We start from the raw sequence: 20,757 nt of genomic DNA on the forward strand, positions 1-20,757 counted from the left end.
TTGAAAAGGGGCTAATAAAAAACATGGGCTACCCAATGCTGGTTTATATCTATCATGACCAGTGCTGCCACAGGCAAATGCTGATTGAGGAATCTGACACTCCTAATAAGTAAGGATGGAAATTGGAAAGCTATTCACACTAACCTCTCCCAAATCAAGAGTTATAAGGAGGTCTAGAGTTGTTTGTTTCAGTTACATGGTGTAGAAACGGAGAGAAAATAACATAAAATAAACATACAGGATATGGGTTCAAAAAGAGATCGAGGTAGTGAAAAATAGACAGTTGCACCGTTTCTACTTCAGATCATTAATGTGAAATCAATGTATTTCATCTATTGGCTGGCTTCTCACAATTACTATTTCAATTACATTTCACACACTTGCTGTTTTTGGTCAGACACAATAATTTGACTAGATTTGCAGTCTGAAACATTAAGTGGGCCATTTAAATTGAATGCATTAATCTGCATTACATCAATGTAATTAAATAGTCCATTGCCATTTGGATTTCTGGCTGCTTTACTGTTTAATGATGGAAGGTCATGGATCAGTGCAATGGTGGGCGAGATGCCACAGTGAGAAAGCAGGAGCTTCAATTTCACAGTAAATTTCTTACTCCCTCTTTTAAGTTTCCCCATACATTGCTGTGCCCTGTGTATTTTCCTCACCTACAGGATGGCCAGGCTCTTTGTGTTATTTGAAACCAGGTAAACCCAGAGACAACTTATTCTTGGATTTTTTTTCCTCCTAAAATAGGACTGTGTGCTTCTCTGTGGACTGTTACATAGAATCAGTGACATCAAGCAACTGGTGAAACCAACCAATTATTTCCCTTGTGATCAAGTGAGATTGGAACTCATGGAGAATCACTGACACATAGACATATATGTCAATGCATCCACTGTAGTAAGATAAGTTCTTTTGTGCATTTGCAACAATAAATTTTGATTCACATCACATGCATCAAGCAGAACACCAAGTAAAATAAAGATGTGCAAAGCTCAAATATGATGGCTGTGTTACATGACCTGCACCTACAATTGGGAGCTATCAATACCAATCTCATCTGATGTACTGAAAGAAACTGCACAAATAAACTCTTTCTTAATCATGTTGCTGCTTTGGAGTTACATAAGTTGCAACTTCTTTTTGTTCATATTTTTATTTTCCTTCCATGCCATTTTCTATTCCTCTGCTGAGGGGGCAACCCGTTCCAAAGTTTTGCTATTGCTGGTCTTGAGTTACAAGCACAAGGAGTAGCACAAGAATGATCCCTGTGGGAACTCACAATATTGTCACTTCTCTCACTGAGTAAGTGTGGGACAAGAGCACAAGGTTATTTAAACAGATATATATATTCATTTCTCTGAATCAGCAGGGCCAGAGTCCGTGACTATAATGCAAATTATACGGTTAAATAAAGAACAAATAAGAGATGAAGCATCATAGAAAGGCAGACAATGACACCTAGTGTCAAATAAAAGAATTACAGTTTGATATGGGCATGTTTATTTAACTGAGTGGCACCTGGTAAATCTGAATTTCCAATGACTCAGTAATCTGCAAATAGTGACCGTAATTGCCAGGGTCGTCTTGGGTTACAGCCTCAGGCACTGCAACTCCAGGTGCTAATTGGATGATGAATTCTAATTATATTGATTTTTTGAGAAAATACATTTGCTTGAATTGTGGAAATTTATGGGGTATGTTTTAGATTGGTTGAAAAGGAGTCAGGGTTTCTGCCTCACTTTTGGTCAGGTAGCCATTCAAGTTCAGTACTAATAATTCTGAAGCAAAATACTGCAGATGCTGGAGATCTGAAATAAAAACAAAAAGTGCTGGAAATACTCAGCACATCAGGCATCTGTGGAGAGAAACAAAGTTAACTTTTCAGGTCGATGACCTTTCATCTGAATTGAGAAAAGTTAGAAATGTGATAGATTTTGAGCAAGTGTTAGGGAACAAGAACAAATGTGTGATTGGGTAGAGGGCAGGGGAGATTAAATGATGAAAAGTTGGTGGTGCAAGGCAAAAAGGGGGTGAAAACAGGACAAGAATCAAAAGGTGTGTCTAGAGGTGGTGTGAATGGCAGAATGCTGGACAGCTGCCCTGAAAAGCAAAAAACAAGAGTAAAATGAGAACCTGCAATAAAAAAGGAAACAAAATGGAGGCAGAGGTTACAGTCTGCAATTATTGAATTCAATGTTGCAGCATGAGGTCATGCTTGTGGACTGAACATCGACCGATAATAATATTCAGGCTTAATGCCCAAAATATGATGCTAACAGTTAGCTAGTGCAAGCAAACTATCCAGCATTGTAACCACACATTAGAAAGACTTGCATTTATGTAGCAGCTTTCACGACCACTGAACCAGTCAAAGAGCTTTGCAGGCAATGAAGTGCTTTTTGAAATATAATCACTGTTGTAATGTAGGAAATGTGGCAGCCCATTTGCACACAGCAAGCTCCCACGAATATCAATGTGATAATGCCCAGTTTCTCAATTTATTGTGATATTGATGAAGAAATAAATATGGGCCTGGATATCAGGGCCAACTCCCAAGCTCTTCTTTGAAACAGTGCCATGTCCACCTGAGAAGCTTAACGTTGCATCCAAAAGACGGCACTTCCAGAGGCGAGAAACCACCAACTGAGCCACAGCTGACACAAAGTGACAGAACAGAAAATAGCACACTGAGCAAAGGTCTGATACCATCATCTAAAAACACTGCCAATCTTAAAGTTACCTCCTTTTAAATCTACTTTTAAAAAATTTTCCAGTCATAAAATTGAGAAATGTTAGAGCTGGAATACATTCCCATTTTTTGCAATTTACACCATGACAACACCCGTACTCTTGGATTACAGGTTTATAATTGCTCCAAGTAACTATTCTCAACCAACTAAATCCCTTGGTGGTATCTAACTACAGCCTGCATTTTTCAGATACTTTTACAGGTCCCACAGAATTATATTTAATTCAGTCTGAGCTCAAGGTTCTTCCCTTGCAAAAAGCAACCAAAGCAAATGTTAAGATATGGGCATGCAGAATGCTTGCCTTAAATGTTATCAGAAATGTTTGAGTGGATGTTTCAAACACAATTGTGTCAGGAGTTATAGCATTTAATTGCATAAATTGCCTGGGAGGGTGGTGGAGGCGGGTTGCCTCACATCCTTTAAAAAGTACCTGGATGAGCACTTGGCATGCAATAACATTCAAGGCTATGGGCCAAGTGCTGTTAAATGGGATTAGGTAGGTAGGTTCAGGTGTTTCTCATGTGTCGGTGCAGACTCGATGGGCCGGAGGGCCTCATCTGCACTGTGATTCTGTGAAATATTTGGCCTGTCTGATAGGAAGCACTTTGCTGTACTCTCTCCTCCAGTAGACGGGCTTGCTGTTACAGGGGATGGATGTGAACTAATGTCCTGTCACACTGTAACATTATGCCACCTCCCAAAACTAGCATATATTTACCTAGAATTTAAATGCAAAAAATAAATTGCAGTGCCATATTTACTTTCATGCCATAGATTAGTTAATTGTTGTTACCACTATTTCAAGTAGGATTTGTGTGTTTACATCAGGCAGCTGGCGCTCAGCAAGGTGAATTCATGACATTAACTTAGCAGATTAAGATACACACAAGCATCACAGGACCAAACATGAGTGAACGATCAGCTTTTATTCAGGAACTTAATAGGCCATTAAACAAACAACTTCATCTAGTTCAGATGTAAAATATTAGCATGCAGCATCACGTAACAAAAGACAAAACTCAATTTAAACATTCCTAAAAGATTAGCATTAGTCTCAATGGTGTTCAGCCACTCAAAACGAGGGCTGCAATCAAGAGGTCCAAATAACAGTAAAACAACAGGGGAAAGTAATAAATATTAGCTGGAAGTCCACTTTGGTTCACACACCAGACCAGTTGGTTAGAGTGACAGTGGTAGAACCCACGAAGATGTCTGCTGTCTCCAGCAATCATCTCTAACAGATGACAGATGAATGTACATTGTTTGAGACCATGGAAAGTCAAGACAAATAAGGACAAAATCACTTTTCTGTGCAATCTTAGATTGAGGATAGCGATTGATATTTAATACGCAAGCCCTGCAGCTTTAACATAACATTTTTAGCAATTAATTATTTTCAAATGCAATGATCAGTACAAACTTTTTTTTTTAAATTACAAATGCTTCCTACAATGATTCAAATTTAATGAATCATAAAATACTATTACACTTTGGTAAAATTGTTAAAAGCCCTTTCCATGCAATTTGGCCAGAGGATTCCTATTGTAAAAAGCATTCCTGAGATTCCTGGGTATGAACACGCTCAATTCTGTTAACACACTGCAGACTCTGGGTACACCTGAACTATGTGAATCAGTCATTGCCGTGATCCAAAGTCCAGACCCGCCTATAGGTGAATCACATTTCTACAGACTCTGACATCATACACATAGATGACAACTTAGTTTCTCAGTTAGGGCTCCAGAGCATGGTCTGAAATTGGGCTCAGTAGTGTTTCAGCCTGCCAGTTTTACCGTCAGAATCCACTATATTAACTAAAACCAACATGTGTATTCAATCGCTCAATAGCTTAAGCCAGCGCTGCACAATGTCTTTGGCTAATGGGGCCATAATGTATTTTTCCTAGCCCACGAAAGGCCAAACATCTGATACATTCATTAGCAGGAATGGTCTTAAAAATGGTATAAGGTCCTCAAACACAACAGTATTAAGTGTCTACATGTTCTCAGAGTGCCAGTGAAGTGAACGGGTTGCTGTCTTTTTACCTAGATTAAGTCAGGAGCACTAGCAAGTCACCTCTCAAGAGCGTGCAGTGCTGAAAGGGCTGAATGTTCTGCCTGGTCTTTTTGGAGGAGGGCAAAAGGAAAGCAAAAAATTCAGTGAAACTAGCTTTGGTTAATAAAAGTGTATGTTACAGCGTAGGTGAAAAACCACCAGCCTCATCTTTTGGAATCACCATCAGGCTGATTTTCTCAAATGAAAGTGCATTAAGCACCAGCTAAAAATCATTCAGCAGGCCTCCCATTGTGCATCACTGCTTTAAGTGCATAGTTATCTGTGCGTCATCTAATACAACATTATTTTCCACTGCATATTTGCTAGTTAAAAACTTCACTTTCACTATTTTATAAAGTTAATTTACAAAACACTTTCTACCTTACAGCAGTGCTAAAATTAAAAATAGAATTGCTGGAAAGTGAAATAAAATCAGAAAACGTTGCAAATTGAATTCAGATCGGTCAGCATTTGTAAGATAGGTTAAAGAGCTTTTTGTGAGAAATTTGCGGTTCTCTCCAGATTTTCAATTCAAATCTGTTTACAAGCTATTAAATCGTTAGCAGCTTCTTGGTAGCAGTATTTCTGAACTCATCACCTGCAACATGTTGATGGATGTTGTGTGGATTTTCAGTTTATTTCCATTAACAGTATCTTCTAAAAACTAGGGCCAATTAAGAAAGTTGCAAATGACCATCTCAGGTACAAACAAAGCACAAATATTGAAAGGGTTATGCTTAACTTTAGTCTTTGATTAGCATCAATTGCATATCAACATGAGCTGATGCTATGGAGGTCCTTTCCATTATAAATTTCATTATTTACTGTAAGTAAGCTACAGGGTAGTGATTTTCCTTCCAACCACCCCCCCCAACCCAACAATATCAGTATTTTAGCTTGAAATTACTGGGCTACTTTAAATTCTCTTATTTAAATTCTCTTACTACCTCTTATTTGTTAAATACTCCACGTGTCTTATGAGTCCACATTTTGCTATGTTATGTTATGTAGGGAAGATCAATAACTTTTTTTGGGCCATTAGTAATTGACTTCAGGCAAAGGTTGGCAGAAGTCCATTGAGAAAAAAAACATTGGACTACAATCTTTCCACCAATTTTCATCGCTCCCTTCTTTTTGTGAGAGAAATGGCTGTTCATTAGGATTTGGTTCCACAGCTATTGGTTGCCTTTTGGCACTTCACCTTGACTCGAGTTTGATCGTCAAATTCAAGTTATGGCATACTATTTAACTAGTGGGGAGGGGAGCAAGCAGAGTCAGGCTCAGTCCTGTTTTCACTTGATGTTCACACAAGGCTCTCTGTTGATCATTGTTGCAAATCACAATTACTTCAATTTTTTAAAGCAACATCAGTAAAGCAAAATATCACAAAAAAAGAGGGGATGCAGACTATGTATGAACTAGAAGAACTGGTGAGGTGACTAAAGACATAAATGAGCAAAATAATTTCAGGAGGCTTTAGTAGGTGGGGATAGATAGCAAAATGAATAGCAGACCATGACTGAAAGAGGAGGATATGTGAGGCAAGACTAAGGCCTGGGGGGTAGGATATGGGGCTTGACCTAGAGTAAAGCGTTATGCCAAGTTTGAGCACTGCAAAGTCTAACCAAGCATCCAGCAAAGCTTAGTGGTCTTGGCAATATTAAAATGAAGAAAAATAATGGGCAATCCCAGACTTAATCCTGAACAAGTAATCAGATGGCACAGCAATAATTGTGAAGCTGCCAGAGAGGGAGATACTGCCAGATAAGGAGAGCAGAACATTGTTAGCACAGAATAAGTTTCTATTTCTTGCTTTGATGATGTGCCTAACTCGGGGATACCGGGGTGAACTCTAGCACTATTAACACCCAAGTTGAGCACAACTAGCAGACCAGAGGCTGGGGATCAAATTGAACCACTAGGAAAGCTACCACATTTACATTTTTAGCTGGAAAGTAGGAGTTCAATTGGAATGAAGCTTCACTAAGTTTTTAAGGCTTGTCTCTTAATCAGCAACTTTAAGGAGTCATAGAATTTTCACATAATCCTTCATAATACGGGACAAAAAAAGGTTGACCGAACTTAAGAAACCCACTCATTCTAGTCAGCAACAATGCACTCGTGTAATGTCTGTGTATATCTCTCAGTATTCAGTCTAGTTAGTTCCAAGGTGTAGGCTGTAAATTGAGGATGGAATTATGATCAACCTGGTAATTCTCTCCCATAGTGTCATTCCTTCTCAAATGGAAAGAGGCAAGATAAAAAAAAACTTATGCAATAAAATATATCCTTAAAAGTATTATAACAGCAAACAGTGCAACATGTAATTGTGCTTCAGCCTTACAGTTGGGGTGGGGGAGAGGGTGGAGGAGTGCGGGGCACAAGTGCTAAAAGCTCATACTTGCGTAAATTAGAATTCACTACACTAGGGTCCATTGAACACAGGTTGGCACATGTTACTTATTGACTCTCTATAGGTTTTCTTGTATGAATAGGTACAATAAATGAACAAAATCCATATTGTGTTTCCTTAAAACACCACTTATCCACATTTTACAATACATTCTTTTCTTTCATGTTTGTTGAATTGGAAAATGGGGCCACTTCTGATTGTGGCAAACTTTTGGCAACATTCCTATGCATTGAAGAGGCACATCTGCTTGGTATACAAGGAGCATCTTAAAACAAAACAGGTCTCCAGTGACAGTATTTATCAGTATGGCTTCTGATCATCCTTCAACCTGCTCAAAAAATTCAACCCAAATCTAAAAAATAAAATCATTTCTGGCAGCATCACTGACCTATTTGTGCTGTATTTTGCTTCACCAAGGTATATTAGGAGAGAGCTCTGCATAAAAGTCCTTTGAATATGAACAAGTTGTATGAGGGAACAGTTCACCAAAATCTGAACCTAATTACAAATCGCATTTATAACATAGGCATTTGTGGAGGGACAATAAAGATTTTGAGTGACCTATGCCCACAGATGACTGGATGGATGGCAAATGGGCATTCCTGTGAAATTTAGCTGGAATAACAAATGCCCTGTGAGCACCAGCAGGAGTCATAACTTCACATCATGGTTCAAAAAAAGTTACAGGAATCAAATCAAAGATTACAAAGTCTTAATACATGAAGTAAGAAAACAAATCATGGCTACTGCAGTGCAATTCGCTGCTACTGTTGTCAAGGGATATGTACAAAGTCCAAACAATTCTGTAGTAGCCAAATGAAATACATTTATCTTACAGTGCTACCTCTCGCAACTGCTCCAGCTTTAACTGTGCCATTGCAAGGTAAATGTGGTACCACTACTGCCACCATTTCTCATCAGTGCAGCCAGCTGTGCAAGGATAGCAACACAAGTTTTCATGCACAAGCTTCTATAGAAAAGTCCCTGGCATTGAGGAACAGCAGCAGCTTAAAGTGAAATTCATAATAGAATAGGGGCAGATGGATTCCATGGAACTAGACACCTCAGTATATTACAGAACTGTTAAACTTGGCTGAAACACTTGTTTTAAATTAAAAAAAAGATATACTTAATGGTGATAAGTCACAGGTGGTTATTATGAGCTGCCAGATGGAACTTCAAAGTACACACACAAATACTGATGACGCTTATGGACTACAGCAGCACTTAACCAAGGGGGTTTTCCGCCATGATAAAGAATGTATCCTAAGATATAAAACCGTTTCCCATCACCCAAAATAAAATGTACAAGTTTGATGTGAGGACTTTGATGCAGATACTCCCAAGTAGGTCAAGGATTGAAAGATAGTCTTTTCAGAGTTCATGCTTTTTTTGTCTTTTTCTGTATATAGGTTTTATAGTAGAAGTTGCTGAACAAAATAATAATGGTGATGATGTAGATGAATACGAAAAGATTAAACCCATCTGGGAAATCACAGTCTGTGAAGAGATTATAGGAAGTGTGCACAGCAATTCCAAAAAACTGGAGCTAAAATTTAAAAAATAAAATGGAACAAGTAAGTATACAAACATATGAAACTCATTACTAAGTCCTATAAGGTTCCCTCCATGCCCCAAAATAGCCCTCAAGGGGCTCACCAAAATTATTAACCCACCTTTCAGATACTAACCTATATTTCTAGCCATTTCTAATTTTCATTTATCTCAATATTTTTAAAATGTCTGTTGCAGGAGGTGGTCTTGCATAACTTCAATCATACATGTACAACTCCCAACCTCGATACATTTCAGGCAATATACCCAGCAATTTTTCCTGTAGTGCACAGATGATTTACTTAAGTGTGCAGGTCTTATACATTTTTTGGAGTGGTTGTGTACACATGATAACTTAAAGCAGTCTGCGCAAGAACTTTTGGCCGCCCAGTTTAGAGGGAACATTGATAACAGGTTGTCGTTTCTGCACAGAACTGGCATCCAGCATTAGAAAGGGATACTTCTATTCAGCGCCCAAGCATGGACTGCACATTTTGAGCTTATGGGCAGAATATTGCCGCCGGTGTGTGGGGGCGGGCCCGACATGCCGATGCGTAAAATGACATGCGATGACGTCAGGCGTGTGTCCTGCCGTCATTTCGCTATTTTGTTCGGCGGGATATGGCTGCGTGCCCGCCGAACTGTCAGCGGCCTATTAAGGCCATTTGAAAAAGTAATTAAAGTTGTTAACAACGCTGCCCGTCCAATTTTAATGTTGGCGCAGGCGAAGAGCCCAAGCGGCCTTCGCATTTTTCGGGAAACATCATCCACGGGCGGGATGAGGTTCCCTGAAGCTTGTATAAAATAAATAAATAAATTTGCTTGACTTCACAAACATGCCCCAGCTCATGAGGGGACATGTTTAAATAATTTTTACTTTATTATTTTAAAACTTTTGTTATCTACTTAATCTCCCTGAGGCACGGAGCTGCCTCAGTGAGATTGTTGCGCTCTTTCGCGCACAGGCCCTGACTCTCCCTCCTCCCCCCGCCTGCACAGGTAGTGCTGAGCACCACCGGCCACGCGTTATGTGGATGGGCCTTAATTGGCCCGCCCATGCAAAATGGCGGTGCACAGCCAATCAGCTCTGCGCCTGCCCCCGCCCGCTCCTGCCCAGCCCACCCGACATAGGTAAGGTTCTACCCTATGTTAAGGGGGCCATAGTTGTCAACACAATATCTGTGAAGAGTAGAAGGCAATGGCACATTAGCACTGCAGTGAGATCCTAATGCCAATTCCATCTGCTGCGATAAAATCTTAAAGCCAGACCTGCAGCAAATTCTCTCAATTGCAATACAGACTCATTGAGTTGTCTAAATACAGTAGCTTAAGGATAATTTACATAGAAAGTCTTTTCAAGTTTGAAGCTTCTTATGCAGTGCTACAAAGCAAGATGCATAAAATATTTGGGAGGAGTCGGTGGTTCAGTGGTAATGTCACTGGACTAGTAATCCGGAAATTCAGGCCAATGAGCCGAGGACATGGTTTCAAATCCCACCATGGCAGTTGGTGGAATTTAAATTCAATTATTAAAATCTGGAATGGTGTAATGATGACCATGAAACCATTGTTGATTGTCGTAAAAACCCACCTGGTTCACCAATATCCTTTTAGGGAGGGAAATCTGCCGTCCTTACCCTGTCTGGCATACATGTGATTCCAGGCTCACAACAACGTGGTTGACTCTTAACTGCCCTCTCATATGGCCTAGCAAGCCACTCAGTTCAAGGGCAATTAAGGATGGGCAACAAATGCTGGCCTTGCCAGAGGTACCCACATCCCATGAAAGAAAAAAATAAATCAGATATTATTAGATCTAATTTTTTTTGATAAAACCAAGGTTTTCTTTGGCACACTTTAAAATGAAAAACAACACAATGAATCACTAATTACAAAAATAGAATAAACCTACCAGCTGAAGCATGGTGAGATAACGCTTCCACCATAAGTACTTCTGCATGTGTGGTCCCATCGCAGCAATACCATAGTACAGGTACATCACAATATGAACAAAGGAATTCAACAAGCCAATGAAGAAAGCTGAAGAGGAGAAAGAAAACTTACTTGCAGCCATGTGAGTTAGATTTTGACAATAGCAGAACCTTATTTGCACTGTGTTTAAAAGGATCATTTGTCATGTTGTCAGCCAGCTAAATTTTAGCAAAGAGCCAGCAGAGAAGATGGGCCAAATGGTCTCTCCTCAACTGTAAGCTTCTGTCATTCTATTGGAAGTGAAAAGCTAGAAGACAATTTAGGAAAATAGAGAAATAAGCTTCACACCAGATGGTCTAATGGAGAGTTCAATGGATGGATAATGGGTGCTAGAAAATGCCAGTGAATACTCACTTGTCTCTGAACTGTAAACAGTACTGCCACCAAAACCTCTGTATGGCTGAAGTTAGCAGCATGCTAACATACCATACATAACAAGTTACCAATTGCATGCAGTTTTTAAAAAGTACCAAACACACAGTATTTACTACAGGAAAGTAAAGCAAAATCAGTGCCAGTGATCGTAGACTACTCGTGCAGCTCCCAGCAGTTGGATATAGAGAAAATCTCACAAAACATCCACGAGAACACATCCACAACATATGGTATGGTGGATGAAGCAAAATTAAAATATTTTAGATTTTCAATTTCAATTTCTCTAACAGTAGGCATATAACTGACATGCACGACCAGAGGCCATAGATTTAAAATAATTGGCAAAAGAACTAGAGGGGAAATGAGGAAAAAACATTTTATACAGAGGATTGTCAAGATCGGGAACACAGTACCTGAAAGGATAGTGGATCATGCTCCACAGGAACTTTCAAAAGGCAACTTGACATATATTTGAAGACAACTTATTTCCAGGGTTATGGGGAGGAAGCTGGGGGCTAAATTGGCCAGGGCTTTCAAAGAGCTGGCACAGATACAAAGGGCCAAATGGGACCCTTCTGTGCTGTAAGGTTCTCTGATTCCATATATTCTGTTCAGGTTATTCACAGTGATCAAGAAACCTGCTCCAATAATAACTGCTGTACTGGGAGAGCTGAATACGTTAATTATAAAACACCAGTTATTTTGTCAACAAATTGGCTGCCTGGACAAATACATCCCAACCTGAATGATGTAATGGAATAGGGTGGTTTATCTGCTAATCATTTGAATTAACTAACAGTAAATTTTCATGTAGGATTTGATTTTAAAAGTAAATGATCAATTACTTCATGCAATCTTTTCCAAAAGCTGTACTCGTCCTATAGGTCACAATTTGAGTAAATACTTACACTGGCCCCCTGGTACATACTTTACTCCAGCCCACCAGTTGAAAATCATTGTGCCATGGTGGTAAACATGAAGAAATGTGATCTGATTGTACTTTTTCCTCAGAATGAAAAATATCTGCCAAAAAATAATTAAATGGAGTCAGCAGGGCTGCAGAAATGACAAAACCAAGGGGGGGAAAACGCAAGATATGTACGGGTTATAGGGAAATAAAACACTAAATCCATTCAATCTGGTCTCTTGACACCTGTGGACAATGAGCAAAAAGGTTGAATGGTGACAAGGGGGAGCTGAGAAAATGAATAGTCAACACATTTTTTAAAATTTGGGCGTCGCTGGCTAGGCCAGCATTTATTGCCCATCCCTAATTGCCCTCGAGAAGGTGGTGGTGAGCTGCCTTCTTGAATTGCTGCAACCCATGTGGTGCAGGTACACCCACAGTGCTGTTTGGGAGGGAGTTCCAGGATTTTTACCCAGCAACAGTGAAGGAACAGTGATATATTTCCAAGTCAGGATGGTGAGTGGCTTGGAGGGTAACTTCCAGGTGGTGGTGTTCTCATGTGTCTAGTAGCGGTTGTGGGTTTGGAAAGAGCCTTGCTGAGTTCCTGCAGTGCATCTTGTAGATGGTACACACTACTGCCACTGTGTGTAGGTGGTGGAGGGAGTGAATGTTTGTGGATGGGGTGTTAATCAAAGTGGGCTGCTTTGTCCTGGATGGTGTCAAGCTTCTTGAATGTTGTTGGAACTGCACTCATCCAGGGCAGTGGAGAGTATTCCATCACACTCCTGACTTGTGCCTTGTAGATGGTGGACAGGCTTTGAGGAGTCAGGAGGTGAGTTACTTATCGCAGGAATCCTAGCCTATGACCTGCTCTTGTAGCCACAGTATTTATATGGCTAGTTCAGTTCAGTTTCTGGTCAATTGCAACCCCTAGGATGTTGATAGTGGGGGATCCAGTGATGGTAATGCCATTGCATGTCAAGGGGCGATGGTTAAATTCTCTCTTGTTGGAGATGGTCATTGCCTGGCAGTTGTTTGGCATGCATGTTACTTGCCACTTGTCAGCCCAAGCCTGGATATCGTCCAGGTCTTGCTCCGTTTGGATATGGACTGCTTCAACATCTGAGGAGTCACGAACGGCGATGAACATTGTGCTTTCATCAGTGAACATCCCCATTTCTGACCTTGTGACGTTGCTTTTCCTCTTAACTGAAATAAAATGTTTGTATCTATGCAAAGAACAAACTGGAATCAACCCTACATCACCCTCAGTGATGGTAAATTCACTGATATAGGGTTCATTAGATTTGACGTATATTATTCAGGATACTCTCTAATTATCTCTGATACAGACAGACTCGTCTATCACCAGGCCAGCGCCATTAATAATGTTAGTCTAGATAAAGCACTTTTTTTAAAAAAGTGTAAAATCTCTAAGGAGATATTAGTATTGATTTTATTCAGATTCCATTTTGAAGCCATGAAAATCATATTTCACACTGGGAGATTAAATTTCTAATAGGATTGCATTCAGTGTCCTCTTGCGTGGTACTCCACAGAGATGAATGTCAAAATAATTTAGCAGCGTGGCAATTGAAAAATATGCTTAGAATGTTCATTAAAAATTCTATGGCATAGCTGATGTTATTCAACTTTTAAAAATATTTTACAGCATACTTTAGCAGACAATAACAGACATTAGTAAGCAGATACATTTACAGAGTTTCCTTCATCACCCTGGCTACATATGGAAGCACATGCAATGCAACACCAATGTGCTAAAGGTAACAAATTAGCAGCTCATTCTCATTGTCCACAAGCCAGGCCCTGAATGTCAGATGGTGCTAATTAATTTTGCTTCCAATCTCCACCCCTCCATCATTTTCACATGGTCCATCTCTGACACTTCCCTTCCCTTCCTTGACCTCTCTGTCTCAATTTCTGGTGATAGACTGTCCACCAATATCCATTACAAGCCTACCGACTCCCACAGCTACCTCGACTACAGCTCCTCACACCCCGCTTCCTGTAAGGACTCTATCCCATTCTCTCAGTTCCCTCGCCTCCATCGCATCTGTTCTGATGATGCTACCTTCAAAAACAGTTCCTCTGACATGCCCTCCTTCTTCCTTAACCGAGGTTTTCCACCCACGGTCGTTGACAGGGCCCTCAACCGTGTCCGGCCCATATCCCGCGCATCTGCCCTCAAGCCTTCTCCTCCCTCCCAGAAACATGATAGGGTCCCCCTTGTCCTCACTTATCACCCCACCAGCCTCCGCATTTAAAGGATCATCCTCCGCCATTTCCGCCAACTCCAGCATGACGCCACCACCAAACACATCTTCCCTTCACCCCCCCTGGCGGCATTCCGTAGGGATCGTTCCCTTCAGGACACCCTGGTCCACTCCTCCATCACCCACTACTCCTCAACCCCCACCTATGGCACCTCCCCATGCCCACGCAGAAGATGCAACACCTGGCCCTTCACTTCCCCTCTCCTCACCGTCCAAGGGCCCAAACACTCCTTTCAAGTGAAGCAGCATTCCACTTGCATTTCGCCTAACTTAGTCTACTGCATTCGTTGCTCCCAATGCGGTCTCCTCTACATTGGAGAGACCAAACGTAAACTGGGCGACCGCTTTGCAGAACACCTGCGGTCTGTCCGCAAGAAAGACCCAAACCTCCCTGTCGCTTGCCATTTTAACACTCCACCCTGCTCTCTTGCCCACATGTCTGTCCTTGGCTTGCTGCATTGTTCCAGTGAAGCCCAACGCAAACTGGAGGAACAGCACCTCATCTTCCGACTAGGCACTTTACAGCCTTCCGGACTGAATATTGAATTCAACAACTTTAGATCTTGAACTCCCTCGTCCATCCGCACCCCCTTTCCGTTTCTTCCCCCTCCCTTTTGTTTTTTCCAATAATTTATATAGATTTTTCTTTTCCCACCTATTTCCATTATTTTTAAATCTATACCTGTAATGCCCTGTCAGTCTTTGAACAAGCATTCAAAACCAGGATACTAACCCTGTTTATTAAACCAATCCCTAGCAGGTGAACATTCCATTCACAACACTATTACTGGTAAGTGATACTCATTTCGAGTTTGATCATGAAACCTCGAGTTACCTTTTTGCTCTAACAGAAGTTAAAGATATCTTTAATGACATGAATGAAACAGATTTAGCAAAGAAGATCAAACTGTCATGTAGAGCTTCGAGGTCAAAGAAAGAGAAAAACCTACATTTTTACAGCACCTCAAAACTTCCTTCAGAAATATCTCACAGCGCTTAAATGACTTGGAACTGCAGCCACTGTTCTACGGGCAAATAGGGCAGCCATTTTGCACAAAAATGCTTCACAAACAGCCATGAGTTGAATAACCTCGTCATTTGTTTTTGGTGGAATGTGCTACAGAAAGAATGTTGGCCAGGGCAGAGGAAACTTTCATTCTTCTTTCATAGTCACATCAGATCCTTTAACATCCAGTTGAACAGGCACTTGGGGCCTTGGCTCACATCTCCAAGTGGATCGTTAATGAACTCAAGTCCTGCAGTGGAACTTGAAACAATAACTTTCTGACTTTCAGGTGAGAATCAATCAAAGTGAACCAAGCCAAGCAGTCATAAATGTGCTGGTTAGTGGTGTCACCTAAAATAAAGCACTCTCTATAATACTGCCTTGTCAGAAACAGTGAGACATGGACTTCACTCCTGGAGGTAAAGAGACATTGTCCTAATGAGTTGCACTCAATCCATCATCATCATTCATTTATTCACGTATATTAAGTACCTTGTGGTTTTAATTTCACTATGGAAACTCTACTATTGTGCCAGGGGTGCAGTCGCTAATTACTCCTTTATCAGTTTGAAGTAATGTTTCAAAAAAAAAAAAAAAAATCCTTCCAACAGCTTACTTACTCATTCAATTAAGGGAATTGTTAATGTTGGTCTCAGATTCAAAAGCTTCCAGGGAAAAAAGTCCTGAGAAAAATCGGTAAGACTGCCTCTTGAAAACAAGTAGTAGTTTTGAAAACCAAACCCAATATAACCACTGAAATAGTTGAAAATATTGTACTTTCAAAATTAAAAGATGGTTACTTACTGTATCCATCAGTTCAATGACTTTAGAGAAGAAAAACCACCAGCAGACATTTGCCATCTGTAAACAGACAAAGATGATAAAAAGAAAAAGCTGCAAAAGAGCAAAATCTAAGATATAAAATGGTAGAAATGCAAGCAAGTCTATCGCCATCTGAAATACAAAGGTTTTGAGTAGCCGTTTTGCAGCAAAAATTTTTAATGGGGCTCTGCTTAAAACATCGAGTTATCATTTTTCTATTCCCATGCTGACATGCATGATATTTATTTCCAATACTTTTAAAAACTTCAAGTTTTAGTGTTGCCTCACTTGCATCATGATTAAATTTCATTTGCCACTGTTCTGTTTAGATATATTTTGTCCAACATTTAAAAAAAAATTTCAGCTGTTAATTTGGTTTCAACTGCAAATGTAGCCAAATTGCACAGAGATTTTAAATCCAAGTTACGGAAGTAATTTAGAAACAGCAATAGCTCCAATGCCAATTCCTGGGATACCCAACTCAGCCCTCCTCCCCCCAGCCCCAGACACCTCCCTAAATATAGCTGCTGTAACAAATACATTCTCTTTAGCTAGTTTCTTATCTACGCCAAAGATTAATCCATAACCTCCACAACTTTGTAAATCTAGGTACATACAATAGAGCTCTCAATTATACACCTGCCTTTTCACTTCCTGAATAAAGTTGAAAAGGAAATTGGCTTGGCAGTATTTTCCCTTTCTAAAACAAGATTGACAGCAGATAGCTTATTGTACAGACAATCCTCATATTTACTCCTAATAATTTATTCCATTATTTTACATGGTACTGAAGAAAGATTAATGCATCCGTTATTGCCCATTTCTGCTTTGCTGCTTTTTTAAAAATTGGGACAACAACATTTGCCGATTTCCAATCCCCTGGTAATTCCCCAGGGTTCAGATAATTCCTCATAATGAGGAATCTTATTTACTAATCTGGGATAAATACTACTTATCCCTGAGGATTTATTTGTTTTGATTTTCCTTATTGATTAGTTCCTAAATTAAATGCTTAGATTTTACAACAAAACAGTATTGGCAGTCAATAACAGTTACCCACAAATTGCAACAGTAGTTGATTTTTTATATTATTTATGAACATATGCATATTTTGCTTTGATTTGCAATTATGGGGATGAGAGCCCTCATTTGATGCTTAGAACTTGGTACCAATGAATAAGCTGATTACCTACAGAATTGCTACCAACCCGTGATCTTTGTGCGCACTTGACATTCCAAAGTTCAAATTAGACCACTTTAATCAAAGTATGTTTACTGCATTTTCATATATTGATTCACACTTTCAAATACCGTAACATATTGTACATTATGCATTAATTATCAGAAATTTGTTGAAATGGTGCCCAGTGTTAGTCATTCTATAATTAAATAATTGTAGAAATACCAAGTTCTTGCATACATGTCACACCAACATGGGAACAAACAAAAGTATGACATCCAGTCAGCGATTGAATATTTGGTTGGGATAAAAAAAGGAAAATCAGCTGAAGTACAGCCAGGTCAAATAAAATTGAACTGGCATGCATACATTAGGGGTTATCTCATGCCAGTGCTGGAGCTAGAACAAACATTGGTTTGGAATAATCTTCCCACATTTGGGTTCATTTCTATAATTATACTCATGCTCCTCAGACTCAAATGTTAAGAGTGAATCTTGGGCTACCAAGCGGCATAATTTTTTGTGGAAAACAAAGCTAAAGAATCAATTCATAATACTACAGTTTTACAATTCTGCAACAATCAAAAAATTTCTATTGACTGCACAGTGACACAAGAGTAAACATCCCAAGCCATTTGCATAGTGTAATGATGGGATGAAGCTGGGGTGGGGAGAGGGCGAGGGGGAGAAAGTGTTGTGGTCAATGGATTTTCATACTCATAACGGAAACCTCTGTCAATCATACAGACTGTGTAAACAGTGTCCACGAGGCCGTTTTGAAAATATGACTTTTCAACTTTCAACTGACAGGAAATTTTGCAATTTGAATTGAGGCAGAACAAACTACTTAAAATGCAAGGCCACCTTCCAAGGTGAAAGTGAAAAACAAAGAAATCAGAGACCCACCAAAACTCATCTAAGGAACAGACATTAAAATGCAAAGTGGTGGATAGTGAAACAATGACTGCCACAGACAAACCAACCCAAAACCCCCTTGGAAATACACAATGGGTGAAGTATTTCAGGACAAGACTGCCAGCCACTACCGAGAGAGACTGCAAGTGACACAGGATGTGTCAAGAAAGTTTTCAGCAGAGGAAACAGGCTGGAAATCTGGGCTCTCTCTCTTTTGAAACAAGTGCATTACCCGGTTGGGAAGCCAATACTACTAGAAATCTTCCAGTGAATTAAGATCTTGTAATAATTGCAGCATCTTCTACATCTGACTGCATCCACGAAACCAGCTAATCCAAATCGGCTGCAACGTTTAAAAGTCTACGCCTCAAGGACAGTTGAAAGACACTTGACCACATATTCTTTTAAATTTTTTTTGTTGGACTCTAACTTCCCTTATTCCCGATACCTGTGCATGTGACGTCTCATTATTATTGTTTTTTTGTCGGGTTTATTGTTTTTTGTCGGGTTTATTGGTTAATAAATTTGCTCTTTTTTTAACTCAAGAAAGCTTTGTTTGATTGGTTCCTTATTGGTCACTGCATGAATAGTTAAATACATTATAATTTGGAAAAGGGACATCCTCATGAAAAAGAAACTAAAATCTTTGTTGTGGCCAACCAAGGGGGTTGAATAGAGGGGAGCCAGTGCACTCCTCCTCACCTTGTCTTAATAAAATTGGGATCTTGTATCCACAATTAGTTCCCACAGACTGATGATAAAATTAGAGTGGGGAAAGCAAATTGTTCCTTCAAAAACAATTTAAAAACTGCAAAAGGTTTTCTTGGGTCTATATTACCAAAATGCTAAAATGTCCACATTCGATGTCAATGCTTTCATACATCAAGATGAGATAACTGGCAAGAAGTTAAGGGCATTGCCCTTGGAAGAATTAAAAGGTGTAGCTAGGTGCTTTGCCCTAAAGCCAAAAACACAGAAATTTTAAAATGGGTGGAGAAACATCTAGAGGTGGAGATTGAGAACACTGGAACAGATAAATTAGCAGCAAAAAAATTAAGATTGGAGGAGCAGAAATTGGGACTGGAATTTGAGGGAAGGGAAGAAAAAGAGAGAGGGGGGCCGGATTAGGAGGAGAGAGAATTCCAAAGACGACAGCAAGAAAGGAAGATAAGACTATGTGAACTGTGTAGGGAGATAGAGGCAGCCAAGGCAGGCTGGAGAATAGTACTCCAGAAAGATCAGGGACAGTCTAGAGGCTGAAAAGGCTAGAGAAAGACAGCAGGAATCTGAAAGAGTACAGGGAATCCAGAGCAGTTCAGACATCCTACAGGGGTCAGTAGAAGCTGAGAGAGTTGGAGTAGCTAGGAGAAGAACCAATGGGACTTAAAAAAGTCCCATTGGTTCTTCTCCTAACGTCCCAGGATCATATTTGTAAAAAAGTGCCTGGGTGGGAGCTGATAAATTCGTAGGTTACAGAGGCGGACAGCGGATCCGAGCAAATCAGGCTAGCAATCCGAAAAATTTGCCTCTGTGCTAAACAGCATGAAGATGGGGACAGTGAGAAGAACAGAATATCCTTATATGTAACCAAGAGCAGCTTGGCTCTAACCAGAAATCTGAGGACTAATAGCCAGGTAAACCAACCCAAACCCCTCAGACAATACATAATGTGGAGTTACAGCCAGGAGCAGGCACAGTGTTACTGGCAAAATTATCTGTCATGCCTGCCACCAAAAAAAAAGCAACTTCAGAACCCTGATGCCAGCCTAATCTTTTCAACTGAAGACTGGCTTGTTTATAACTAACGACCTGAAAAGGCAAAAAAAAAATAATGTAAGAACATGTTACTCAAGGCCTAACACAGTTTAGGGTCACCTGGGTATCAAGGCTGCAGTAGAGCAGAACGGTTGCAATTTGAGTAAGAGACAATGGGAGCAAATGTGTTTTCTTTTTTGTTTTGTATTTTTTAATGTCTTGTGATGAAGTGGGAGCAAATCTCATTGCATTTCTTGTGATCCGGAGGTGTCATGAGGCTGCGCCCCTTTAATTTTGAAAATATAATTTTTCAACTTTCAATGACTGGAAATTTTGCAATTCGATATGAGATAGCACGAACTACTTAAAAATTCAAGACCATCTTCCAAGATGAAGGTGAAAAACAAACAAATCAGAGACCCATTGAAACTCATCACTGTCTAAGGAAGTGACATTAAAATGCAAAGTGCTGGATATTGAAATAATGACTGCCACAGACAGATCCATTCAAAACTCTTTGGAAATACACAATGGGTGAAGTATTTCAGGACAAGACTGCCAGCCACTACAGGGAGAGATTGCAAGTGACACGGAGTGTCAAGAAAGTTTTCAGCAGAGGAAACAGGCTGAAAAACTGCGCTCCCTTCACCTCCCTCTTTTGGAACAAGTGTATTAACTGGCTTAAATCTACCAGCGAACTGAGATCTTCTACATCTGACCACATCCACAA

The 20,757-nt window shown here is 40.0% G+C and overlaps 1 protein-coding gene across 4 annotated transcripts in view; it reads right to left on the reverse strand.

The window, feature by feature from the left end:
- Nucleotides 1-3,668: 3,668 nt before the first annotated feature.
- The window catches only part of elovl8b (ELOVL fatty acid elongase 8b), a 46,857-nt gene continuing 29,768 nt past the window's right edge, over nucleotides 3,669-20,757 (reverse strand). For 3 of the 4 annotated variants that reach the window (XM_078560955.1, XM_078560956.1, XM_078560954.1), the window contains 4 exons: nucleotides 16,160-16,216; nucleotides 12,057-12,171; nucleotides 10,694-10,821; nucleotides 3,669-8,776 (listed from right to left, as the gene is read on the reverse strand). In XM_078560955.1, coding sequence (XP_078417081.1) covers nucleotides 8,609-8,776; nucleotides 10,694-10,821; nucleotides 12,057-12,171; nucleotides 16,160-16,216 — 468 coding nt within the window. In that variant the 3' untranslated portion in view covers nucleotides 3,669-8,608. The remainder of the gene's footprint in view (nucleotides 8,777-10,693; nucleotides 10,822-12,056; nucleotides 12,172-16,159; nucleotides 16,217-20,757) is intronic. The other variant, XM_078560957.1, reaches the window with a different exon arrangement.

Source organism: Cetorhinus maximus, chromosome 17 (assembly GCF_964194155.1).
Source record: "Cetorhinus maximus chromosome 17, sCetMax3.hap1.1, whole genome shotgun sequence".
Lineage (NCBI taxonomy): Eukaryota > Metazoa > Chordata > Chondrichthyes > Lamniformes > Cetorhinidae > Cetorhinus > Cetorhinus maximus.